Raw genomic sequence first — 25,386 nt, 5'->3', positions numbered from 1 at the left:
TGATAGAACATGAAAATCAGGCGTGGGTTCAAGATGCTTGCTTTCTCTGCAGATGAGGCTGCAGGTTAATTAACTGTTAGAAGTGTTCTTGTAGATTAATTTAAGCCTGTGATTACAATTGCATACTAGTTTTGGCTGGGATAGAGTTAATTTTCTTCATAGTAGCTTGTATGGGTCTGTGTTTTGGATTTGTGATGAAAACAGTGTTGGTAACACAGGGATGTCTTAGCTACTCCTGCGCAGTGCTTGCACAGTGCTAAGGGCTGTTCTGCTCCTCACTGTGCTCGGCCAGTGAACAGGCTGGGGGTGCATAAAGAGTTGGGAGGGGACACAGCTGGGACAGCTGACCCAAACTGACCCAAGGGATTTTCCAGACCGTATGACGTCATGCTTAGCAATAAAACTGGGGGCCGCAGCCGGTGGAGGTTGGGAGAGGGGCTGCTGTTCAGGGACTGCCGGGGCATCAGTCGGTTGGTGGTGAGCAATTGTTTTCATTTGCATTGCTTGTTTTTCTTGGGTTTTATTTCCCCTCTCTCTCTGTTGTGTTTTTCCCCTTACAAATTTTTTTTTTTTAAAGTTTCTTTTTAATTATTAAACTGTTTTTATCTCAACCCACAAGTTTCTTTCTCACTTATACCCTTCCAATTCTCCCCGCCACCCCACCGGCGCAAGGGGGAGAGTGAGAGAGTGGCAGTGTGGTGCTTAGTTGTTGGATGGGTTAAACCATGACAAATTATTATTTAAGTTATCTGTTGTGTTCTGCCACAGGGAAGGGCGGAGTGGAATGATCAGAATTTCTAATGCTACTGCATGTATTTTATTTAATTTTTATTTCTTTTTTTCTTAGACTCTCTTCTGTCCCCACCACCACTGTCCCAGTGATGTGTATTTTACTAGTGTGAGAGTAGACCTGTCACTGTTTGAATTCTTTGCCACAGTGAATGGGGAAATCTAATGTGTAAGCTTCCTCTTGTCAGCTGTATTGTAGCACTTGAGGAGTTCATATCTCAATTTCCTTCCCAATTTATTTCTATTTTAATTTAAAACTGTACAGAAAGGAAAAACTGCCACTTTTTCAGGTCGCTGAGAGTTGAGTAGAAAAGAGTGCAACATCCATCAGATCTGGCATTTGTTGCTTTTCTCCTTCGAATTATATGAGCATTTCTCAGGTGTAAGATACTAGGTGCTGTTTGAATGATCCGCTAGTGTGAAAAAAGCTGCAGGGTCACTTGCAGCTCTGCTCATGTTCGTTCTTTCCTTTTTTGATGTAGGGAAGGAGAACTGAGATATACTGCAGTAAGAAAAACAGTATGATGGATTCAGAAGGTTCTGCCCCAACGAATTCAAAGGAATATCTGAGCAATGACATAACGGCTACCTCTGGTAAACATTATCTTTGTGGCTACTGTGCGGCCTTCACAAATATAGCAGTCACTTTTCCTATCCAGAAGGTCCTCTTTCGACAGCAGTTGTACGGTTTGAAAACAAAAGATGCAGTACATCAGCTGCAGAAGGACGGAATTCGAAATCTCTATCGTGGCATTCTTCCCCCATTAATGCAGAAAACGACAACGTTGGCTCTAATGTTTGGCTTGTATGAAGATTTCTCCTCCCTGCTCCATAGCCACACAAGTGCTCCTGAACTCCTCACTCGCAGCATGGCAGCAGTGCTTGCAGGGACCACAGAAGCTATTCTTACACCTTTTGAGCGAGTTCAGACTTTGCTTCAGGACTACAAACACCACGATAAATTTACAAACACTTACCAGGCTTTCAAGGTACTCAAAGTCTATGGGATGAGAGAATATTACCGGGGATTGGTGCCTATTCTGCTCCGAAATGGACCCAGCAATGCACTCTTCTTTGGCCTACGGGGACCTATCAAACAGTGTCTGCCTGAAGCAACTTCCTACAGCACTCATTTGGTCAATGACTTTATCTGTGGAGGGCTGTTGGGTGCCATGCTAGGATTCTTGTTTTTCCCAGTGAATGTTGTAAAAACTCGCATGCAAGCTCAAATTGGTGGTGAATTTCAATCCTTCTCAAAAGTTTTCATGAAGATCTGGCTGGAACGTGATAGAAAACTGATCCACCTTTTCAGAGGAGCCCATCTGAATTACCATCGTTCTGTCCTGTCCTGGGGCATAATCAATGCAACCTACGAATTCTTGCTAAAGGTGTTATGAAAACCACTATCTTCCTTCGGCTCGTCTGTTCATTTGAGTATTGGCATGTATGATGTCACTTAATCCCAGGGAACAGTGCCTGCGTAATGTGAAAGGTAATTAGTCTTGGCCTTCAATATTTATGGGGTGAATGGTGATGCATCTAAACCTTTGTGCAATTAAGATGACCTTCTTGAAGTATTTTTGCTGGGAAGTGAGTTTACCCATAATAGAGCTACTAGACAAACACAAGGTTTAAAAAAAACAAAACAAAAAAACCCAACACTTACATTAGTCCAGAGGCTTATTTTGTATCACTCCCAAAATTTCTTAACGCTCCACGATGGAATGTGCTCCACTGTCCACATTGTAGAACATGAAAATCAAGGAGGGGCTGATGAAAATTGATTCCCTTGCCTGATAAACTTCAAAATCTGTATTTAAGAACTGCATTTTCAAATGTTTTGGGTCCTAAGTACTTCTTATTGTTTAAAGCTAAAAGGACAGATCCAGATGAGGATGACTGAAGTTCAGAACTTCAAGCTTAAACTAAGCCTACGCAGACTATTCTGCCAGCCATTTTGATGCTTGGCTTTAAGATGAACATTTCATTCAGCAGTGTAAGAGTGGTTACTGAATGTTTAACTTCAGTCGAAGCTGACTCCAGTTCAAAGTGGGATCTCTGTGTATATGTACATATGTGCCTTCATGTGAAAAGGGAAAAGTGGAAGGAATGAAGGAGCAAATTTACTAAAGCTTTAAAGTGTCCTTCCTTGTTAAAAACTTACTTGTAAACATGGGAGTTTGTTCTGCCTTTTTTTTTTTTTTTTTTTGCTTTTTTGCATTGCTGCTTTTTCTGTTGCTTACAGCTATGGGGCCAGAAAGAAGATGGCCCTTTCTGTAATGCTCATGATATAGTTCAGCTTCCTGCAGCTGTGAAAGTAGTTCACAAACACAGCTCTCTTGTACTGAGGTATCTTGTCTTTTGCAAATTACTTCTGTTTCATTTGGGCTGTGGAATAATGGATCACAACGAGATATTTTTACCTGAAACTTGGACTTCTGCCTACTTGATGTGTACTCTTAATAGTGCTGTGTGGCAGAATTGTACAGCAACACCAACAAGAGGAGGTTTCTGGGTATTACCCACTTCGGTGGAGGTCTGTAAGTGTGGCAGAGATGACAACCAAAGACGATCTTAGAAGCAGCTAGGTAGGAAAGATACAGCAGCAGTAGTGTTGTTATGGAAGTGATGGTCAAAGGCAGCAACAGCAAGGCACTGGCACCAGGCTAAATTGGGCATTAGCAGAGACTCAGGCTGGTAACATGGCTAATTGTTATCCATGTTTTTTGAGATTAATTTCATAACAGACACTAAAGCAGGCTACCATTACTACTCTTGATGCCTTGAACAAAGGCAGGAGAAGGAAAATTTTAGTGTATTGCTGTACTAACAAACTTTTGCTTGCTTGAAAACTTCAAAATTTTGGTTATGTACTAATTAGATAAGAAAAAACTTCTGCTTTGTCAATGGTACACACTAAAGGCACCAACAGACAGGAGGCCTTCGGCCTGATGAGCCTTGGGCCCAGAGGATAAGCTTTGAGTTCTGCTGAGTTTTTGTAATTAAAACTTGCCAAGGTCAGTTAACTAGGAGAAAAAGATGACCCACCCTGCACGTAACCAAAGGGGGGACGCTATGTAAATGATAATATGAATACGTATGACTGGAATAATATAAATTTCTGCTTGTTGTAGGTAACAGTGTGCACGATAGGTGGAGCAATCCCCCGTGCACCCAGCGCTGCAATGAAGAATGCCTGCTTTCTAAAACTCCAAAATCAAGTCTTAGAGAGTTTATTTGACCAGCTTTTTTGGTAACACTCTGACGACACAGAAAAGTCTGGAGCAACCTTTAGTATCTTACTGTATCACCTATTTCACTTGCCAAAACCAGAACAGCAAAGAGGACCCTGTGCCTCAGGAACCTTAAACACACCTGGCTGGGGATCTACAAAAGAAATTACTTTCCAGCAACAGTCACCTGAGAATGGTTTTGATAGTTTGTGGCACTTAACTTTGTCCTCTTCAAAAAATGGGAGGAACAAATAAGGAGCTGAAACTTAGCTCTACAGCACAACCATGGCAAAATCATCGTGAGTTCAGGTGTTCGTGGAAACCAGAGCTCTGTTCTGATGAAAACTCACTGAAAACAGAAAAGCTGACTAACTATCAAGGGTAACAAAGATTTCAATCCTGACTATCCAAACTGAAAACACTGTTGCAAACTGAAAACCTAGGTCACAAGGTGTTTCTGCCAAGAAAACTTCACCTACAAGCATACTGTAATATACAAATACGCAGATATCTCTGAAATAAACTCACTCCGCATTAAGCTGGTGTGCCAGGACTTCTTTTATGCTAAACAAGTCCAACTGCCACTTGCTTTTGTCTACACTGTTATACAAGTATACCGCAGGACACCTCTAAACTCATTTGTCAGTGCAGACCCACAAAATTCATGGAACCCTAAATGAATAAGTAAAAGCATAGCATTTAAAACAGAAACTTAGCTCTCCGAGGACTCTGACACGGATGCTTGCGCTAGTTAAAGAAACGGCCCCACCACCCTGTTCTCAATCTTGTGCCTCGCTTCATCGCCTCCCCTTCTCCTGCAGGAAGGACTGCAAAAGGAGCTGGGAGCACCTCCAGGCAGCGGGAAGCGCACCCCATCCAGGGAAGCCCTCTCTGTCACGGCTCTCCCTCTCCACCCGTGCTCTCCCGTGCCTCCCGCCTGCAACGCAGCTGCTAGCCTGGAACGAAAGAAACCCCAAGCAGACGGTTTCACGGCGCGACACAGCCGGTAGCAGGCAGGAACCTCGGAGGGAACGGTGCAGTCTGGCTGAGGAGCATCCCAGCCCTGCCTCCCCCCGGGTTGAGTCCCGACCCTCCTCCAGCTGAGCTGCCCCAGACCTCAGGGGTCTCGTGTCCGTCCCCCCCCCCCCCGCCACGGGCACACCAGGTCATTAGAAAAGCGTCGTGTCGTGGCCCCCAACCCCAGGCAAAGAGCTGGGGGGGGGGGGGGGGGGGCTTACCAGCCTCACCCAAGCCCCCGGGAGCGCCTGCCGCGGCTCCTCCGGACCGGGGCACCCCTCGCCCCAGCGCGGCCGAGCCAGGCAGCAACCGGGGACCTGGCGGGGGGGGGGGGGGGGGGTAAGGGGGTTGGGAGCCCTCCCGGCGCAGGCACAGCGGGCTCCCCGCTCCCCGCCGGTGCGGTGAGGCGGCATCGCCGGGCGCGGCCGGTAGCCAGCCCGCAGGGAGAGCGGGGGGGTGTGTGTGGGGGGGGGGGGGGGGTAACCGGGGATCCGCGGTTGAGGCCCTACCCGTCGGGTGAGTACTCGAGGTTGAAGACGGCGCCGTGCGTGCGGGTACTGAGGTACACGGAGTCGGCGGGCTGGATGGAACCGTATAACCCGGTCATGGCGCGGAAGGTATCCCGCGCCGGGTCCACGGCGGCGCTGCGGCCCAGGCTGCGCCCGCGCAGCCACCCGAACAGGCCTCCCCCCGGTACCGACCGCGGAGATGCGGACAGTAGCTCCAACTCCGGCTCCATAATGGCGGGTAAACCTATCCCCGGGCCGCCGGAGCCTATCCCCTCCGCCTGAGAAACCTCCCCGCTCATCGCCCCAATACCGCTGCCATCGCCGGGCCGCCCCTCCGTACGCCCGCCCCCCCCCTCCCCCCTCCCCTCCCCCCCCCCCCCCCGCCCCGCCGCCGACCGGCGGCACCGCGCCTGCGCAGTCACCGCCCGCTCGCGTCACGGCGGGCCGCGCCACGTGACCGCCGGCCCCGGGGCTGTCCGCCGCGGGCCCCCGGTACCGAGAGGCAAAGGATTGTGTGTGTGTGTGTTCGTATGGGGCGGGGGGGGGGGGGGGCCGACACAGCCGTTCCCTTCGCCCTCCGGTGTCCCGGAGGAACGGCAAAGCCCCGTTAAATCGCCAACCGTTGAAGGGTCCGTACGGGACACCTGCCCGTAACGACGTGTATTAGATCTCAGAGCAGCGGAGCCGGTAAAACGTCGCGGAACGGTTCGAAGTCCCATCGCGACCCAGCGCGCTTGTTGGCCTGCAAGGCCGGTGCCGAGACCAAAGCTCCGATCTCCCTGCTGTGCCCGCTGGAGTCGAGCGTGTCCCCGCGAAGTCCCACCGGACTCCCGAAAAGGGCAGCCCACCGTCACTCTCGCCTACGACCCGGCGCTAACTTTTAAACCCTTTGACACGCTCAGAAATAAGCCACGCTAGCTTGAGAGTTAAGAGCTTGATGAATTTTTCGGGCGCCTAGGCGTCAGAGAGCCGAGTCGGGCACGCTCAAGCTTCCTCCTCCATCTCTCCACCGGGCGTCCTGCCCATCATGTAGAATTCCTTGTTTGGGCGCAGGTCAATATAATGAGCTATGCGATTAGACATGGCGAAAAAAGCAGAAATCATGCCTATGTCCCAGGCGTCTTCACGGTCAAAACCATGCCTCTCCAGCTTCTGGAAATGCTCTTCAGTGATGTTGTCAGCTCGACAGACTGCAAGAGCAAACTCCAGCATTGCCAGGTCCCGGTCGCTCAGGTCAGCCAGTTTCCAGTTCACAATGACCTGTGAGAAAGCAGAAACCAGAGGTCGCGCAGGTGAACCCAGCAAAGAGTCTTAACTGGCTGACCACCTTCTTCGCTCCGCGAACGAAAGAGATGGCAGTACACAGGCTCTTACTCAGCACCTGAACCAGACGTCCTGGCTACCATCAGACAAAAGACTCATTTGTTTAACTGCCCTTCTCATCTCGGGGACCGTGGCAGTTTTGCTGAGCAGGCTATGGATGGAGTTCTTGAAACAGGACACAACGCCGCCAGGATGCTGCAGCTTCCCGCTGGTAGCAAGTTCTTCCGCAGACGAGATTAAAACAGCAAAGAAGGCGGGCAGCAGAACGAACGCTCTGCAGGTGAACCATCCCTCCCCACATCTTGCTTGGAAGGTAGATGAGGATACACAGACCCCCACCTCGAGGTCCCACCCCCACTGGCGACTGGTGTGACTGCTCACCAATAAACCTACTAAGCCTGGTACTGAGTTAGGCCCCCAGACGTGTCAAGATTGCTGGGAACCACATAGACTTAAGGATCAAAACTTCAGGCGAAAAAGCAGACACAAGAGGGCCATTCCCACCTCCCAAAAGACCATGCGAAGGAGGTGGGGTGCACACTGTTGTAATCCCACTGACCTGGTCAGCCAGCGCCGGCTGCTTGGAATATATCCGATGAAGTGCTCCGTGTGCAACCACACAGTAGGGACATCTATTCACAGCACTCGTAGCCACAATTATGAGCTCTTTATCTGCTTTGCTGAGTCGCCCTACAGGGACAGCAAAAGATTTGGCACGCTTTGCTACTAAAAATGTCCACCACAGCAACTATCATGGGGGAAACAGAGAGGGGAGGGCTCCGGGTACAAGCTGCGTGCAGTACAGCCCAGGAGACAGAGCTCCAGAGAGCATGCAGGGAGACACTGCAACCAAAGCTCCTAGACAACAGGACAAGGAGCAAGGGTTTTAAACTGAAAGATGGTAGGTTTTCATTGGACATAAGAAGAAAATGTTTTACGATGAGGGTGGAGAGACACTGGCACAGGTTGTCCACAGAAGTTGTGGGTGTCCCACCCCTGAAGTGTGCAAGGTCAGGTTGGACGGGGCTTTGAGCACCCTGATCTAGTGAAAGATGTCCCTGCCCATGACAGGGTGGGTGTTGGACTAGATGATCTTTGAAGGTCCCTTCCAACCCAAACCATTCTGTGATTCTATGATCATCCATGCGACCAATTTACCTGGATGGTTGCTCATGAAGCACCTAATTAGGATGAGGGACATGAGATTTGGTCAACAGAGAAACAACAATCCCACGTAACAGGAAAACTCGGAGGAGCACAACTACTTGCTCACTGAGTAGGAAGCTCAGTTGGTACTTCTCAGTGTATGTCTCAGAGGCAAATGGCTAGGGAGGGTGTTGTCTGTTCTCCCTCTGATGCTTTATTGCTGCTTTTACAGAAAAGTACAGTGTTCTAAAACCCACTAAGCAGGTTTCAGCAAGTAAACATTACTGGCAGCTTTTGAAGGCAGAAAGTAAAAAACAAAAGGAACAATGAGGTACCCTAGGACTGGGGCTTTGAGGTCATCTAATGACCACCAGACAGACAAATCACAACGTCTACAGAGTGTCTAGCCCTGAGACAGCTCTAAAGAGGCTGTTGAAAAGAAGGCTGTGCTTTGTTATACTCAGAACCAATCCTAATCATTTTCACAAAGGGCTTCACCACACAACTGTGCACAGGATCTGAGGAACTAACCCAGCTGCGTATCAGCACTCATGCTCTTTGCCTTTTTAAAGATAATTAATTAGCAGCAGGGTTTTTTCAAAACTGCACTTCACAGGGAAGGTCAGGGTCCCTCCTCCTCCCCACAAAAGCTACTGCTTTACTGGACTTTGAAAATATTTCCATAAAACCAGTGTCTTCTAAGAGCATGAAAGACACTACTAAAACCTCCTGGGTAGAGAGGAGTCAGAAAAGACCTTCTTGCTCTGGTTCAGTGCCAGGAGGTGGCAACACTGTGATACTACAGGAGAGATGCTGACGAAGGGCGGGATCCAAAGTAGTCCTACTCTTCAAGCCAAACAGAAAGGAACCATGGGAATGAAAGGGAAAAACGGATCCTTGTACAGCTAGGGGCCTGGCTTCGCTCCAGCAGCACAAGCAGAGCAGAAAACTTAACACAGAGTCTGCAGGTACCATGTCAGAGAGGCATAAGGCTGCACTCCTCACTGCTCCCAGAACTTGGCGAGACGCTCCTCCTGAGCCCTGATCTCCCATAAACAGGAGGAGTAGTCTACACACGCCAGCTTATTTTACAAAATCTCTGAGTTTTACTAATGTACCTTCAGAGCAAAAGCAATGAGAACAGGCCCCTTGGTGCTCTGTACCATGGGAAGCATGAGGGAGGAACAGGCAGTCCTCAAACTGCATCTCCTCAAAGGGTGGACAGCCGTGCAGAATTCACCACAGCGCAGCCAGCCCTCCCTTACCTCCATGCTGGGGCACGCAAAAGCCGCCCGCGGCACAGGTGTTCCAGCACACAGCAAGCACCTCATTCCTCTCCCTGCTGCTGCAGGGTATGGACACCTCCGGGTTCAAAGTCTCCAGCGCAGCACGTCAGGTGCCAGAGGGCACAGCCTCCCTCACACAAATTTTGGGCACCGCTCGCAGGCAGCTCATAGCCAAGAACTGTTGTGAAGGAAGAGCTGCAGGCAGGCTCAACAAGGAGCTGCCCTTCCCTTGGCAACTATTTTATGCTGGGCCCTTAGCTGTGACCCCATCTGAGCCACACTGCAGCTGTGGTGCCTGGCTGCATAACCCTGCTGGTCTGGAACCCGACTGACCCCCAGGCCGCCTTTCTGGATCGATCTTGGGTCCGCCTCGTCCCCATGGACTTGTCTCGGAAATCTGGACTCCTGGCTGGCCCTGGTCACCACTGCCAGACCTGCCCTGCTCGTCTTGCTCTGGTAGCGTGGGGCTGCAGCCTTGCCCGTGAAACCACTGCCTCTGCCGGTGCCCTTCCAGCACACTCGGCTCCCAGCTCATCTTCCCTTAGGCAGCAGCCCATCCTTTCTTCGTCGCGACACAGAGCGTGGTGCGGCAAGGCAGCAGAGCTTGGCTTGAGAGCTGCTTTTCAGCCACAAGCTAAAGAGTATGAAGCTGTACGCAGTATGAGCGAAGCCAGAAGCAGCTGCACAGTGCCAGCCTCTGCCAGCTGTTATTATGGGCTGGGAGGAGGCACGGTGAGGCCTCTGACATCTGAGGATGTCAGAAATGTCGCTTCTAGCAGCTTTTCGCATCTGCACCGGGAAGGGAAGTGTTGAGGTGGTTGTATGGTTTACCTGTGTCTTTGTTCATAATGGCATTGTAATAAGCAAAAAAGGCTCTGAATTCAGCAGGTCGGTGAGACATGGCTTTGAACACATTGGGCAGAAATCCAGTCTGTTCAAGGAAAAAGAAAAACAAGTCAAGAACTCTAACTTAACAGGGAGCACAGAGGGCAACATTATGTAACCTAACACGGAGCACAGAGGGCAACATTAATGCAGTAGGCTTAGAGAACAATTTGTTAGCACAGGAGTGCTGGGCAATCTCTGCAGACCCATTCTCTTGCCCTTTCAGCCCATTTATACATATGACTGAACATGTAATGATGTGGTTCTTAATTAGGTGTTGCTGCAGTTTGATAGCACATCTGATTGCCCTGCTCACTTCAGCCACAGCAGTAATGACCACAGGCACATGGGCGAGCTCCTTTCCAGAGAGGCTGTCTCCCCTTGGTCTCCCTGCACAGATGCTGCTACACCCATTTGACCATCCCAAACCTTCTGTAACTCTCCTCTTCCCTCCGAGCTTACAGGACGCAAGACAGGGCTGGCGCAATCCAAACAGCATGCCATCTGAGGTGCTGGCACACCGTGGATGCATATGCTGGCACAACAGTGCTGCTTGTACTTCTCTCCCTGTTCTGCTCCCGATAACTGCCAGTGCCCAGTCCACCTCTGTGATGGTGTGCGAGGTTGCCTTTCCCAGAGGATCACTTGCTGCCTCTCACGTGCAGGATCAGCCGATGCAGCACCCACCCATGCCCGGGTCCCAGCAGTCAGCATTTATCAGCAGGGGTTCAGCCTCAGTGCCTGGCTGCCCACTGCAGTTCTAAACAGGCTGGGTTCGCTGTGATTGTGGTAACTGCCCGCGGGCTCCATCAGCTTACCAGCTGCTGTTCTTCAGGGAGTTTATGGAAAAGGAGAGTAGCCCAGGTGTCACAGACCCCTCTGGCAAGCTCCCTCCACTGCCACACAATTGCCTGTGCCACCCTCCTGTCTCACGCATCGTTTACTGTTAGTTAACCAAGGGGAGGCTCTTCCCTTTTTGTCCACAACCCATTAGTTTACCTAGGAACCTCTAGCAACAGAGGTTGGCAGCACTGTTTGGATATCCAAGTCTGCTACGTTGGTTGGATCCTATACCTAGGTCTTTGCTGACCCTTTCAGTGCACTGACAAACAGGGGTCTGCATCACAGCATGTGAAATTTGAGCTGACTCTTCCTCTGAACGTACTATTTAGCCTCAGGTCTGATGTCTCCTTTCATTATTAGGCGAACTTCACCGGGGCCACTGCAGTGGTAGCAGAGCACAGATTCAACAGGCTGGCAGGAAGGATAGGGAGGGATGGACTGGCACTCCCCTGAGAGGAAGCTCTGGGAAGAGAGAAGTCTCCACGGAGCTGTGGCTGGTGAAGTATTTTAGCCATCAGGAAGGACTGTGTGGCATGCCTTCTTCGCAACAGTAGGGAAGGAAACTCTTGTCCAATTCCCTCTTTTTTTCCCCTTATACACAGTTATGCATTAGGCTTACTGTTCTGCCACTGCGCAGCCCATTTGGCTTTGGAGGAAAAACATCAAAGCGCAAAAGCAGAAATACCCCCTAAGCCTTTTAATACTGTCATCAAAACAGCTCCTCCCTTGTTTTTTCTCCATTAGTAGTGTTAAATATACTCCTAATAGTGTCTCAAGTAAACACAGATGCTCTCCCAGAAAAACAAATACATGTCAGTGTTCCAGCTAACCCCATGCATCAGACGCCATCTGAAGCTGATGCCTTGAACAAAGGCAGAAGGAGGAAAATTTTACTGTATCGCTGTACTAATGAACTTTTGCTTGCTTGAAAACTTCAAAATTTTGGTATGTACTAACTAGGTAAGAAAAACCTTCAGCTTTGTCAATGGTACGCACTAAAGGCGCCAACAGACAGGAGGCCTTGGGCCTGATGTGCCTTGGGCCCGGATGATAAGCTTTGAGTTCTGCTGAGTTTTTGTAATTAAAACTTGCCAAGGCCAGTTAACTAGGAGAAAGAGATGACCCACTCTGCGCGTGACCAAAGGGTGGACACTATGTAAATGATAATATGAATAAGTATGACTGGAATAATATAAATTTCTGCTTGTTGCAGGTAATGGTGTGCACGATGGGTGGAGTGATCCCCCGCACACCCAGCACTGCAATAAAGATCGCCTGCTTTCTAAAACTCCGAAATTGAGTCTTAGAGAGTTTCTTTGACCAGGTTTTTCGGTAACAAGACAACCCACTGGTCTCACAGAACCAGGCAGACTTACAAACCTGTCAACACACTGCAGGATTTCCAGTAAAATCCCCATCCTGTAGACGGGAAGGAACTTTGCAAGAAGTGCTGCTCACCTCAGTCTCCTATCAGGTTTGTGTTAGACCTAACTGGACCAGAACTGCTCTCTTAAGGTGTATGACTTACTCTGACTTTGGACCCTTTCCGCTGACAGAGTCTTGCGGCAGAACTCCTTTACCTTCATTTCTACTTCTTCCATGAGCTCCACAATGTCATACGGCATGTCCTTCTTATTGGGTACCGGGTACCGCCCAACAGGCCTTGCAGTGCTCTCCTCCTTGGTGCTGTATGCCACCTGGGGCCGCCTCCGGAGTCCCCCTGAGGCTAGGAGCGGCAGAAGCTGGGGAGAAAGGAAGGAGGAAAGTTTGTTATTCGGAAGGACACGTATCACCTCGGCAGCCTGGGGAGGGAGAGCTTTTCCGCAGGTACTCCTGCTCTTCTGACACGACTTAGGGGCACCTCTGTCACTGTAAGCCACTCGCTGCTCCACTAGCGGGGCAGTCAGTGGTCTGGGAAGGGAAACCCAAGCCCCGCTCCTGGCTGTAGCCCTGCGCTGCTCTGTGGGCATCCGACAAGGATCACCTCCCCCTGCCCCCCTCCTATGCACCATCTCAGCTGCAGGGCACGGCTGCTGCTCCTTGCAGTCCTCGCCAGCCACGGATCAGCCCGTCTGCACCAAGGCTGAACCCCCGGCATCTCCCAAGCTTGAAAGGTGTTTCCCACCAATCTCCACACAGCAACATCACACGGACATCCAGCAGTGACCCTAACAGATCTCCTTCAACAAAGGAGCATGAAGAATCAATTCAAAGCCTTTTTCTTCTGCCCATCAGCTTCCCTCCAGGCAAAGCCACCTTCCCTCCTGCAGAACAATCAGTGGCACCAGAACCGGGCCTTCTGGAGGCCTGAAGTAAACAGCATTGTTACACCAGAACCACTGGAAAGGGCTTGGTACTGACAAGACTGTATGACCCTTCGTAACACTCCATTACTGGAAGAAGTGGTGGTCTTGCAGTGTCAAGGCTACAGGCCTTGTTAGCTCTTCAGCTGTGTAGTAAAGGGCTTTACAAAAGCAGTTGCATCTTACAGATGGGCGGGCTGGGCCGGAGAGCGGAGTGACTCAGTGTTGGGCATCGGTGCAGGCGTGCGAGCAGAGCCTGGGGTGTCCCGGCACCCTGCTCAGAGGGCTCCTCGAGTGTCTTCCCAGCTCTCCAACACGCGCCACAGCAGTTCTGAATGTTCCCAAGAACATTGCACGATCCCCAGTGATCCCACCACCGCACGGCGTCCCCCACAACTTTGGGGTGAAAACTAAACCTGTTGGATCACACATTCTCCAAGTGGTTTTGCTTGGCATATACTTGAGTTCTGGCCCCGAACGCCAACAGGCTACTGCAGCGTAAACGAGTAACAACGATAACTGGGGCAGAGACACCTCGGCTTGCTGCTATGAGGAAGGAAGACGGTGGAACAGCTGTACATGCTGTACCAGAACGTATCCAGGCACCACCTAGGAAAACGATGAGAAAAACACTAAAGCAATTACAAACAGGACGACCATCTCCGAAATTAAACTTCTGAGGATAAGTGCAAAAATACACCGGGGTGCAACAGGTAGCTTTTAAGGCCGTTGAAAGCAAGGATTCCCGTCACATAAAGGTCAGCCGTGCACCCGGTTCAAAACCAGAGCGAACCCGTATACATCCGTACAGTGGTCCAGCGGGTTTCCCTCCCTATCGCTGGAAGAAAAAGCGTCAGGGACCGGCGGCCGCAGCGGGTTCAGCAGCTTCACGGAGGGACGTTGCGCAAGTGCGTGGCAGAGTGACGGCGCGTAACGCCCCGAGTGGAAAGGAGAAACCGCCAAGGGGTGGGAGCCGCTGGCCTCCATGTCACCCGTGGAGGCCATTAGCCAGGGTGGCCAGTGACCTTTTTCCCTTAACCCGCTCCTCCTGCGGAGGGTCCCGGCCGGACCTCGCACCTCCGTCAGCCGGTACCGAGACCAACGACCCCCCCGCCCCGGTCCAGGGGGGACCGGGCGGCAGCCGACGGTTCCCGGGGGGGGGGGGGGGGGGGCCTCCGGGCGGGCGACCACCGGCCTCCACCCGCCGCCTTCGGCCCGGAGCCGCCCTTACCGCGGCGGGCCGGCGCCGCCGGGCGGCTTGCCCCCCGCTCCCTGCCCCGACCCCGGGCCGAGGCCGTACTCACGGGCGGGCGGGCGGTCAGCCGCCGCAGGCCGCGCAGCACGGAGCCGCTCATGGCTCGTCCTCCCCCTTCGCCGCGGCCGCCAAGCGGGGTCGGTGTGGCCGGTGCGGGATCCGTCCCGCCCTTCTCCCGCTACCTCCTCCTCCTCCTCCGCGGCCGCGCCGTAGCTCCCGGGGGACGCCCGCCTCCCGTCTCCGCCCACGCACCGCTCCGCCCCGGCAGGGGGTTCAGCGGCGGTGATGGCGGGCGGCGGGGCGACCGAGGGCGGTTGTTCGTCGGCGGAGGCGGCGGTAGCCTGCGAGGCCCTGCGGCTGCTGCGGATCGAACCGTCGGCCGTCGGCCCCGCTGTGGAGCGGGAGGGCGGCGCGGCGCAGTGCTCGGTAGGTCGGAACGGGACGGGCCGGGCCGAGTTCCCCTCAGCTCCGGGTTTCCTCACCGTCGCGGGGTGGGCGGCTGGAGGGCCGCGGACCTGAAGCCGCGCTGCTCCCACAGAGGAACGTGCTGCGGAAGCGGAGGCGCTGGGAGCGGGTGTTGGCGGCGAAGAGGTGGAAGCGGCGGCAGGAGCGGGAGAAGAGCAGGGCCCGGCGGGCCGAGGGACCCGGTGAGGGCACGGAGCAACGCGGGGCGGCCCGCTTGAGGGGGGTGCCGGGGCACGGCGCCGGGCTTGGTCTGCCATCTCTCTGCTTTGCCTCCCAGGGGCTGCCAGCCGGGATGGCGGGAGGGCCTCGGCCGCCCTCGCGAAGGAACGTCTGCTGGAGGCCAAGGCTGCGGGGCCGCGGCTCTGCGTGGACCTCGGCATGGCCGACTGCATGACGAGGAAGGTACGGGGCGGCGGGGGTCCCGGCTTGCCGCGGCCTTCTGCGCCGGTGCTGCCGATACCGAAAAGCCGGTCGAAGAGACTCTCCGAGGCTCGGTTTGGAGCTTTAGAACGCAGGCGTTCTTTATTGCAGCGCTGGGGGGGATAGTTCCACCTCGCAGCTTTAGCGCTAACAGGTTATATAGAATAACTAATCGCGTATTAATCAGATTAGTATACATACACATAAAAATAATTGCAACTGATTAGCTTAGTACTGCCTGCATCCGATCACGCGCAATGAAGGATCCATTTGAGTCGAAGGGCTGCTTTTGCGACCACCGACCCATTTGAAGTTCTTGCTGGCTGTCCCTGAAGTCTTTATTCTTGTCCTTGTTCTTTGATCTTGAAGCTTAACGCAGTTTCAATCACACGTGGTCGGTTTCAACATTGTTCTCATCTAGCGTACAGGAACATCTAGTCCTAAGCGCAAAGAACTGCAAAACTTATGCGTAACTACCTCTGCTAGTTAATTGCTTGGCTATACTTTTGTCTATTGTTCCAATCATAGTGTTAGTATAAGATTTCTAATAATTATTTACCAAATCTCACTTTTACAGTCGCCTAGCAGCAAACCAGTTTCCACGGCTGGTACAAAATATTAAAACCATCAAAATATTTAGACATGCCATACAGAGTGTATGGAAATATGCTATGATGGCCTGCCAGCACGGTCCTTCTCCAGGGTCTGGAAACTTCTTGGAGATCCTGGGGATGTGCCCCGACATAGGCTGGACACGGCCTGGCAGCTGCTTTTCTTAACCTGTCTATCTCTCCCTGCTTCTGCTCTGGAGAGTGTCAGAGGGAGAGGTGGCTGGGGCAGGTCACTGGTTTGTTGTGGCTGTGCTGGGAAACTAAGAAACCCTCCAGCTCAGTTAGAGCTGGGATGTGTGAGGGTGCACGCAGCAGCTCTCCTGGGCTCAGCTTCTGAGCTGTCTCTGCCTGTCCCTTCACCCCCCAGGCTTGCCCATGGCTGCCTGGTCTCCAGCACTGGCTGGCTGCACACCCAGCTCTCTGGGTTTCCTTGAGATCCAGAGCCAGTTGAGCTGTGCTCCCCAGGAACAGCTTTTCCAGAGCCTCAGCAACCAGCCAGTGACACGGGCGTCATGGAAGTCTGCAGGCCCTGAATGGAGCCGTGTTACCCCCTGCCCCTGGACTTGTGGGTCACTGTGCTTGTTATTTGTTGGAAGGAAACAAGCCGCCTCGCCTCCCAGATCAGGAGACTCTACGGGGCAAACAGGCGGGCCGAGAAGCCGTTTTGGCTCTGCCTGACGGAGTTTGTGGTGGGCTCGTTGATCTACGAAGAGTGTTTTCGCATGAACGACGGCTTCTCCAATTATTTGGTAAGGGTCTCTGACCACAGTGCTCTCAAGGCTCGTAGCACCCTGCAGCCACAGTGCTGGCCCTCAGTGTTGACCCAAGGACAGGCTGAGGTGGGCTGGGATGAGTGCTGTGAGTGGTGCGGGAATGCCGTTCAGTGACAGTGGTTAAGGTCAGATCTTCTTGCCCTTTGGCAGGAGACGAGAACTGACATATAATGGGGCGATGTGCAAAGCCTTCAGGTTAGAGCTTGTGTCCCTCCTACCTGCAGGAGGAGAATTCCTTCTCCGGACGCTACTTCTGCAGAGAGACCTGTAATACTGGGGACAGGCAGACATAGAAGCTTGGTCAGGCTTTGGGCAGGTCACACATTCCTGTCCTGAGTTTTTGGACGGAGCTCGGTCTGACTCGAGCACAAGACCCACACATGCAGGTTATGGACGTGACATTGAGCCATGTGTTCTACAGCGCATGTGGGGCGGCACCTGGTAACGGTGAGGAGAGAAAACCACCTGAAGTGGAGACTCCTGAATCTCTAAAGAATTAGAATATCATTTAAAATTAGGTAATTATTGCTGATCTCCCTTCCTCAAACCATGTCTATGGAGTTTGATGAGAAGAGAATTTAATGGATTTTGAGATATGTATTGTTCAGTGCTCATACAGAAACATTTTCCAGTTAAAAAAAAAAGCACTCTATCTGTAGGAGTTTAAACACCTGAGGCACTAGTGTCAGTTCCAGTTTATTTCCGTGTCTGGGAGTGGGTTTTGCTCTGGCAGATGGACTTTGGGCTAATGGGCTGCTTCTCGCCGTCTTGCGTTTTTCAGATGGATACAACTGAAGAAAGTTACCTGGACCTGTTTCCTTTAGATGCAATTGTTTATCTCACTCCTGACTCTGAGAATGGTAAATATTGTACATGCTTTAGGCACAGGGGAACTAGGGCAAAACGTTGATTTTTTTTTTAAGCTTTTCTTTTTGAGACTATTTCATACTTAAGGTGATGAAATTCCAAGCATTCACTGTCTCAAATTGGATGAGATGTACTGTGTACTTAGTTCTGATGCTAAATCTGTTCCTATCTCAATCTGTTTTGACGGGGGGTAAGGTTTTGACTCGGGGCTGTGTGTGATCTGCAGCAGACTTCACTTAAAACCTGGGTTTAGACCCCCTGCAGTTTGTAATACTATGAAGCAGCAAAGTAGACATGCTGTGGCAGTTTTGGATACAGTCTAAATTACATCTTTCTCTGAAATAATGCAGCAGCTACATTGCTTAATTTGCTGCTCCATATATTTTTCTCCTCTTCCTCCATTTCTAAGCGGCCACATGTTTCTGGGGACGTAGATCCCTTTCTTGTTTTATGCAAGTGCCTTACTCCGATAAAGAATCTGATAAGGGTGGGGGAAGGTTTTAGTAGGTGACCTTGACAGTGGGGAGGTGTCTGCAGAGCAGATTGGGATCGGACTGACCAGCTCAGCCAGATCTCAGAACAGACAACAGTTAAAGGGAGCAGAAACGTATGGTGTCTCTGGCACTCTGTGCTTTCAGCCTGCATCTGATCTACCCCTTTCAGTATGCGTGTGGGTTCAGGCAGACACTTCTGTCTCTGAAGCCTCAGCCTCCTGCACGGTCTGAGGCTCCAGGGTAAAGGGTGACTTAGGCCACAGCTTTCTCATGGAAGTGGGGTCTTGCTTGGAAAATGGTGTAGTGCAGGATTTTACTGTTGTGTGGTGGTGAGCAAGTGCTTATCTTGTTTCTAGTCCTTGAAGATATTGATCCAAATAAAGTGTACGTCCTCGGAGGCCTGGTGGATGAAAGTATTCACAAGGTGGGTAGTAGCCTGTCAGAACCAGAAGGTGCTGTCTGCCCCATTCTCTCATGAGAGCAGAGACAGCCCATTGGTAGCACCCAGCGCTGCTGCTGCCTTGATTTGAGACATCACTGTTGTGCCACCATCTGTTTTTCCTCAAGGTTCTGCCTGGATCCAGCACCAGACTGAGAGAGACTGCAGCAGTCTGGGTGAAACACGACAGTTTTCAGCTTTGTAGCTGCTTGTGCCCAAAATGATGTGCATGCTATGCATGTGCAGGTTTGTGCATCTTGTTCTTGTTTCCCTTGCAGAAGCTGACTCTGCAAAGGGCACGAGAGCAGTCCTTGCAAACAGCCCGCCTCCCCATTCGTGAGTACATGGTGAAAACGGTTAACACCAAGAACTACCACTCGGAGACACTGGCAATTAATCAAGGTGAGAGGCTGAGCCATGTCCTGTCACTGGCCTGGGCTGGAGGAGAGGAGAGGCTATCAAGTGCTGAAGCAGCAGTGTTTTCAAGATGCAGGCCCAGTGCTGAGTAATGGGGGAAAACAGGGAGCAGAGGTTTCTCTTACTAGGTTTTATCTGTGCTGCCCCCATGTTGAAGGTCTTGTGTGCTTCTCTGCATCAGCCCGTTCTCAGGGGAGCGGGACTTGCATCACTCTTGCTTTGCACAAAGCAGCGAACAGTTAGCGTGGGGAGATGTGAGGAGGATGCTGTTGCTACAAGTCACACAAGGTCCCAGGCAAGGGAGGACAGAAGTTGTCAGGCCTGTGTCAGGCTCAGTCAAGGCAAGGCTTACAATACCAGGGTGGGGTGTTCGTGTGCTATACCACTGTGATGGCTCCATGTCATGACTGTGATCTAGGCCACCTCGTCATATCAGTGGATGAGCTCATGCTCCTCCACCTCTGCTGGCAGTCTGTGGCTTTGTAATGTGAACACCTCTAAGGACTACAGAGGGGCTCGTGTCCTAGGCCAGCTCTAGTAAGTTCTTACCTCTGGCACGAGGATGTTGTTGCCATCTCAGTCTGCACGAGGCAGAGGAGGTGTTGGAGGGCTCTGCAGACCACGAAGCATAGCTGCTAGAGACCACTGTGTGTCCCATGGGAGCCTTGATCTGGAGACACAGCATCTGAGAAGCGATGGTGGAAGCACAGTAGGTATGACCCACCATGGGTGTACTGTCAGCAGCACAGATGGGCAGTACAGGTTAGGTTAGTCAAAATGGTGACCAGCAGCACCTTGCTTTAGTTGACACAGGCTCTGCTTTTCCTAGCCAGAGCTCCCCAAAGTCATCTTGAAAATAGTTGTCTGCTCCTGGATGAGCTGCCTCAAACACTTGCCCATCAGATTTTAAATGAGAGGGAATGCAAATCCCACACTAACCTCTGGCATCAGCTGTTATAATTTCCTGATGTTTTGCAGCCATTGGGTGTGTATTACAGAGCTTCCTAGTGATACTGGTATCATAGCATGGTATGTCTCTATTCCCGACAGTCTTTGATGTCTTATCAACTTACTATGAAACCCGAAGTTGGCCAGCAGCCTTGAAAGCTGGAGTTTCTTCTGGAAAAGGCTATGCGCTACCAGATGCAGTGAAATAAGTGGAAATACCTCAGCATGACAATGCACAAGAAAACTCTTTATTTCGTGATGTTATGGAGCCGTGCAGACAAGAGAGGCAAACTCCAAATTTCAAGCAGAGGCACCAGCATGTGCGTGGAGAAAACAGCTCTGCATAAATCTTGTTTAAGGACCTTGTTGAGCATGACACGTTCTACCTCAGCTGTACAATGCTGGAAATGGCTTTTCCCCTTGGAACAGAAAACAAAAGCTGATGGAGTCCTGGTATCAGGTAAAAAATGGACAGGAATTCAGTTTTGCTTCTCTGTGGGTGCTTGCTAGAGTGTTCCTGACTCTTGCGTCTACACTTGTTCTGGAACAGGGAGGAGAGCTTTAAGGTATTTCTTTCATCTTGATTAAATGACAATTAAGGTGAAGTTAGAATTGCAAAGCTCACTGGCGAGGAAAATTCCTTCCCACAGAAAAGGACAGTGCTGTTCCAGTTGGGGAACACAAGCTGGGAAGTGATTCCCCAATGGAGAAACAGTTCCCAGGTGCACCATGTCCTAACAACTTTGAACCAGTTGGAAGACTTGTTGTGTTGTTGAAGCCTATAGCTAATCCTGTGCATCTAATCTGAAATAAAACGTTTACTCTTAAACTCCCATTGCATCCTTACAGTTACTGATGCACAGTACGTCGTCACACACTGACGTGTGAAGTTCGCTAACCCTGATGTTTGTCCTGGAAAGGTATCTGGGATTTGACTGTGCCCTGCACATAGAGCAGTGACATATTTTACAGCCACAGCAGAATGCATTTTTGATGCATCTAAGTCAGTATGTTACCTCAGCCATTGTTGCTAAATCCCCACCCCCGCCCCCAACAAAATGTCACCGTCAATGACTATGTCTAACCACCAGGTTAGTCTTCTGAGGTAAATTACTATCTATCTCATTTGCTTACATGTTTTCATTTCTCCTTCACACCAAGAGCCTTTTCCAACACCTGGAATTCTGTGCCCATGAGACAGTGTCAGTAGGGCCTGCCAGAGCAGCTGTTGGTGGATACAGGGTCCCCACATAGGCTGAATTTGTGTTTGCCAGTGCCTCTTGCTTTGCTGTGCCCATGCACTCTTCCAGTTCCTACTTTTCGTGTCCCCCTGCTCACCAGCCGTTGGTGTGTTGTTAGAGGTCTGCACTTGGGCTTCTGTGTAAGAGACCTTTAACTTTCTAACTGAGCCCCTGAGTTTGCTACGCAGCAGTGTACGCTAACCCAAACCACCTGGCAGTGGTACCCTCCCCAGTGGCTGAAGGTACTTAGGCCACCCTGTCCCTGTGCTGCCAGGAAAGCAGACTGCCCTTGGTTAGCTAGCTTGCTGCCTGCAGGCACACTGTGAGAGTAGCGGCTGTAGGGGATTTGGCATGGGGCTGCTAAAGGTTGCTGAATTTCTGTGGCTGTTTGCGTGCCTGGCTGTTAGAGGCTGCCTGGTTAGGGAGGTCTCGTAGCAGTGCTGCAGCACTCCTTTCTGCCCTAGCTGCCACCTTCTTCCACATCGGAGTTCAGCTGCAAGGACTTGCCCTTCACTCCCTCCAGAAGCATTAAAGAATGAGCAAAAGTGGAAGTGCCCTCCCTGTTACAGAGCCACAGGACAATCCTGTCCCCACGCTGCCCTGGTGCTTGAAGACGTGGTGTGCACGGGCAGAGCTGGCCACCTCTTCTGGCCTGCACGTGCTCCTCTGCTGCCTTGTGCAGACCCCTCCATCCTGAGCACACTCGGAGGCAGAGAGAGGTTGTCAGGCAGCACGCCTGCTGCAGATACCCCTCGGAGAGAGCCAGCTGCTCCCAAACAAGCCCCTAATTTAGACACCAGCAATCAGGGACCTGCCTCTGCCCTCTTCATCAGAGGGTGCCAAGGTCATGCCTCCAGCACTGGAGTGCCGACTCACCGGGGATGCACAGCTAGATGACCTTTAACGAGAAACAGCTCATGCCTAGCTAGGGATATACTGCACGTGATGGAAGACGAGCTACCGATGAGACTGGGAGAAGGGGCTTGCCCTCTCCTAGGGAGGCCAGCATAATTGGTCATCTCCACAGCTGTGAAGGTGACATTTCAGTCTCTGGGCTTACTTGTTCCTTCTGGAAGCTGTGGATCCACAAGTAGTGGGGAGGGGTTAATCAGGGACTTAAGCATCAGCAAACAGAAGAGGTGGCTGACACAAAGAGACCATATCAGAAGAGCAGCATATGGTGTTGCCTCCCTCGCCTGGGACAACCTTCTCTTCTGTCCTTGCAAGGAAAAGCAGTTAAATACAGCATAGCTTTGTTCCCAGAGAGGTTTCCATTACAACTCCGGAAACATCTTCAGCCACCGAAGGTGGACAAAGCAGCCTGGGTTCCTTCGTGTCGGGCCAGGGTGGGATTTGACGTGACTACTTCAGAGTCTGCCTGTAGAGTAAGGAGTGAGAGGAAAGGAAGGCCAAAAGGCTCCCGTCTTTCTCCACAGAAGAAGGCTAAGACAACACCTTGGGACTGGCCACCTGCAGGACCTTTGGGAGGTGAGGGACAAGCCCTAGGCAAGATACATAAGCCATTTAAGTACTCTACAAGTTTGCATGTTACATACAGATTGTGTATGCAGAATTACACAAAGCTAGGCTGGAGGGCGGTATGCCCTGCCTCGTGACCATCCCCCGGACAGGGCAGCTCTTGGTGGAACTAAGCCGACAGACATGGCCACATCCTTCCGTGACCATTCTAGAGCTGTGGGGGAGAGCCTGGTAGCGGACACAGGGAACATAGCTGGGCTCTTCCCCACCCAGTGCACTCGTGTGCCATCAAACAGCCCCGTCACACCAATGGGGGTACCCTGACCTGCTGCAGGAGACAAAACATGGCAGCTGTAAGGGCTGTGTGTTGGCGGGCGAGGAGCTTGGCACCCAGATCTGGGCAGCCTTGCCCGCGAAGCTGCTGGTGTACAGCCTGCACAAGCTGGTGGTAGGTGCCCACCACGTCCATGAGCGCAGCCCCGAGCTCCTGCTGCCTCTGCCTGCAGAGCTGGCAGTGTGTCACCTGGAAGCAGGCCACTGCCAGCTGAACGAGGTGGTCAAATGTCACCCTCAGCGCAGCCTGCAGCTCTTTGAGGGGCTGTTCTGTTCTCAGGAGCTCCTGGCAACTGGAGAGCAGGTCCCGGGAGGCTAAGCCAAGGGCACCCTTGCTCTCAGCACCCTGCTCCGCACATTGATCTTGCAGGTGGGTTGCTTCGTTCCCAGAGAGTTTCCCCACAACCTCCTGAAGCTCTGTGGTGTAGGCTAGGAAGCGGGAAAAATCTGCAGGGCTCATCCGTGCTTGGTCCTTCAGCTGGCTGAGGGCTTGGACATGAGGGTCCCACCATGCCACATCCCTAGCAATGGAGACTGGGTAACTGCTCACAGGGGTCCCAGGAAGACTGCAGCTGCTGGATGGTGGAGTGGTGAGGGGCCCCAGAAACGTGTTGCAAATGGGGATGATGGTTTCACGTTCCCCCTTGTCATCAGGCCTGTGGAAGCAGCTGATATAGGACAGCTGACAGCTGCACTTGTCCATCCTAAGCTGTGGCGGAGATGCCTTCTTCATTGTGGAAAAACCCAAGGACCTGGCCATGATGGGGTCAGAAGGGGTCTGCCCATCCTTCTTGTGGTTAAAGCAGAGGAAGGAGTGTTTTGAAGCCCCGTGGTCTCCTGCAGTTTTCCCCAACGAGCCCAAGGGAATTGGGCATGAGGAGACGGAAAGCCCTAGAGTCAGAGGAGAGTCTTTCCCCACGTCAGTAGCCTGCTCTCTGGGAAGAGGAGTCTGAACAGGCCGTGGCTGTTTGAGAGCCACATTTCCTGTATCTTTTCTGGCCTTTCCTTCATCCAGCCACTGGCTGCTTACCAACTCTTTCTCAAAGGGTGGTCCAGCTGGGGATGATTGCATCTCCCTTCTGAGAGCATCAGCCCCCAGGCACCCACTGGTCTTCTGAGAGGCCAAAAGCTCTAGTGGGATATCTGCCCTTTCCTGAGATGGGCTGGGTGATGTGAGGTCTGTCCTCACTCCAAATGAGAGCCAGGAGAGGCGAGTTACAACCCCTGAAGTGCTGCTGCAGTCTGTTAAGAGCTGAGTTGCATCTGGAAAACCCATGTGATTTTTATTGTGCGCTTTCCGTAAGGCCTCCTTGTTTATCACTGGTCTGCTTTTTGCTTGTGACAAGGCATTGTCACTGCTGTTTTCAGCACAGTTGTCACGATTAGCTTTTCTTTCTTCACAGGGAGCTGGCAGAGGTTCCTCACACAGTGCTTGCCTCCCAGCCATGGGGAGGAGTTCCTGGTCCTGGGCCACCTCGTGGGGAGAGGCCATACTGGGGCCATTTTCTGATGGCGGCAGTGTGTGTTCGTTAGCAGGGCAGGTCACCTCTTGGCCCAGGAATGGGGATCCATCACCAGCCTTGTGCTGGGCTGCCATCACCTCACCCACCTCCTCCAGTGCCACTCGGGCCAGCCAGCCTTCAGTGGCCACACAGCTCTCCTCACTCAGCCACCCAGTATTTGTCTTCATGGAGGAACTTTCCTGGGCAGCTCTGCTTTGTCCCCCAGGAAGGGGCACTGCTTCCTCCGGGAATAGGAAAGGTGGATGTATAGCATGTGCAGGTTGGAGGCCACTGTCCACATGTATGTCAATGCCTGCACTTTCCTCCCTGTGCTGGTCACCCTGCAGGCGAACAGCTGAAATGGAAGAAACCACTGAGTCAGTCACTGATTTTGTTTCCATGGTGTCAGGCTCCATTTCCATCAGGTCTGAGGGTGGGTTTGTGCTAGCAGTGTCTCTCTGGCCCTGGGCGGCAGCAGGGAATCCCAGCTCTGCATCCTTCTTGATGTCCTCTGAGGAGGGTGGAGTGGGGGGCTGAGCAAGGAGTGGGGCTGGTGGTGGCCAAGAGCAGCAACTCTGCAGAGAGCCTGGCAGAGCCAAGGGGAAAGTGACCTGCGAGGTGTAATCGGTTTTCAGGAAAGATCTCCTCTTCCTCAGGCTCTTGGCATATGTCAGCTCCTTCTCCTTTCTGTGTTTCTCCCTTGCTGTCTGCCTTGTCATCAGGTTTTCCCCCAAGCTGTAACACCTTGGTTTCTTTAGGATGCAGGAGGAGGTGTCTGTACCCTCCCAGGACATCATACTGTAGCCTG

At 52.0% G+C, this 25,386-nt stretch overlaps 5 protein-coding genes across 16 annotated transcripts in view; 2 read left to right on the top strand and 3 right to left on the bottom strand.

Annotated features, from left to right (window-relative positions):
• The window catches only part of SLC25A51 (solute carrier family 25 member 51), a 9,828-nt gene extending 7,378 nt beyond the window's left edge, over nucleotides 1–2,450 (top strand). For 5 of the 6 annotated variants that reach the window (XM_030004419.2, XM_030004418.1, XM_030004415.2 and 2 more), the window contains one exon: nucleotides 1,272–2,450. In XM_030004419.2, coding sequence (XP_029860279.1) covers nucleotides 1,311–2,186 — 876 coding nt within the window. In that variant the 5' untranslated portion in view covers nucleotides 1,272–1,310 and the 3' untranslated portion in view covers nucleotides 2,187–2,450. Of the gene's footprint in view, nucleotides 1–6; nucleotides 478–1,271 lie in introns of those variants that run through there. The other variant, XM_030004414.2, reaches the window with a different exon arrangement.
• The window catches only part of DCAF10 (DDB1 and CUL4 associated factor 10), a 12,891-nt gene extending 6,996 nt beyond the window's left edge, over nucleotides 1–5,895 (bottom strand). The window contains exon 1 of the mRNA XM_030004420.2: nucleotides 5,549–5,895. Coding sequence (XP_029860280.2) covers nucleotides 5,549–5,847 — 299 coding nt within the window. The 5' untranslated portion in view covers nucleotides 5,848–5,895. The remainder of the gene's footprint in view (nucleotides 1–5,548) is intronic.
• Nucleotides 1–20,852, top strand: part of TRMT10B (tRNA methyltransferase 10B) — a 25,933-nt gene extending 5,081 nt beyond the window's left edge. For both annotated transcript variants that reach the window (XM_041120698.1, XM_030003839.2), the window contains exons 2-10: nucleotides 6,346–6,351; nucleotides 14,867–15,015; nucleotides 15,128–15,236; nucleotides 15,332–15,456; nucleotides 16,682–16,834; nucleotides 17,640–17,718; nucleotides 18,576–18,643; nucleotides 18,937–19,060; nucleotides 20,126–20,852. In XM_041120698.1, the coding sequence (XP_040976632.1) occupies nucleotides 14,875–15,015; nucleotides 15,128–15,236; nucleotides 15,332–15,456; nucleotides 16,682–16,834; nucleotides 17,640–17,718; nucleotides 18,576–18,643; nucleotides 18,937–19,060; nucleotides 20,126–20,232 (906 nt within the window). In that variant the 5' untranslated portion in view covers nucleotides 6,346–6,351; nucleotides 14,867–14,874 and the 3' untranslated portion in view covers nucleotides 20,233–20,852. The remainder of the gene's footprint in view (nucleotides 1–6,345; nucleotides 6,352–14,866; nucleotides 15,016–15,127; nucleotides 15,237–15,331; nucleotides 15,457–16,681; nucleotides 16,835–17,639; nucleotides 17,719–18,575; nucleotides 18,644–18,936; nucleotides 19,061–20,125) is intronic.
• LOC115336583 lies at nucleotides 6,468–14,793 on the bottom strand. Of its 2 annotated transcripts, none has more exons than XM_030003840.2 (5): nucleotides 14,639–14,793; nucleotides 12,612–12,773; nucleotides 10,135–10,234; nucleotides 7,431–7,561; nucleotides 6,468–6,808 (listed from the first exon to the last, which is right to left on the bottom strand). In XM_030003840.2, exons 1-5 carry the CDS (start codon nucleotides 14,687–14,689, stop codon nucleotides 6,533–6,535), a joined length of 720 nt encoding a protein of 239 aa, XP_029859700.1. In that variant the 5' UTR covers nucleotides 14,690–14,793; the 3' UTR covers nucleotides 6,468–6,532. The 2 variants fall into 2 exon arrangements, with proteins under 2 accessions (XP_029859700.1, XP_029859701.1); XM_030003841.2 differs by lacking the exon at nucleotides 14,639–14,793 and adding an exon at nucleotides 13,041–14,490.
• FRMPD1 (FERM and PDZ domain containing 1) overlaps nucleotides 20,250–25,386 on the bottom strand; it is a 46,116-nt gene continuing 40,979 nt past the window's right edge. For 4 of the 5 annotated variants that reach the window (XM_030003833.1, XM_030003838.1, XM_030003835.1 and 1 more), the window contains one exon: nucleotides 20,250–25,386. In XM_030003833.1, the coding sequence (XP_029859693.1) occupies nucleotides 23,045–25,386 (2,342 nt within the window). In that variant the 3' untranslated portion in view covers nucleotides 20,250–23,044. The other variant, XM_030003836.1, reaches the window with a different exon arrangement.

The sequence above is a fragment of the Aquila chrysaetos genome, chromosome Z (assembly GCF_900496995.4).
Source record: "Aquila chrysaetos chrysaetos chromosome Z, bAquChr1.4, whole genome shotgun sequence".
NCBI lineage: Eukaryota > Metazoa > Chordata > Aves > Accipitriformes > Accipitridae > Aquila > Aquila chrysaetos.
This window is presented reverse-complemented; position numbering and strand designations above follow the sequence as displayed.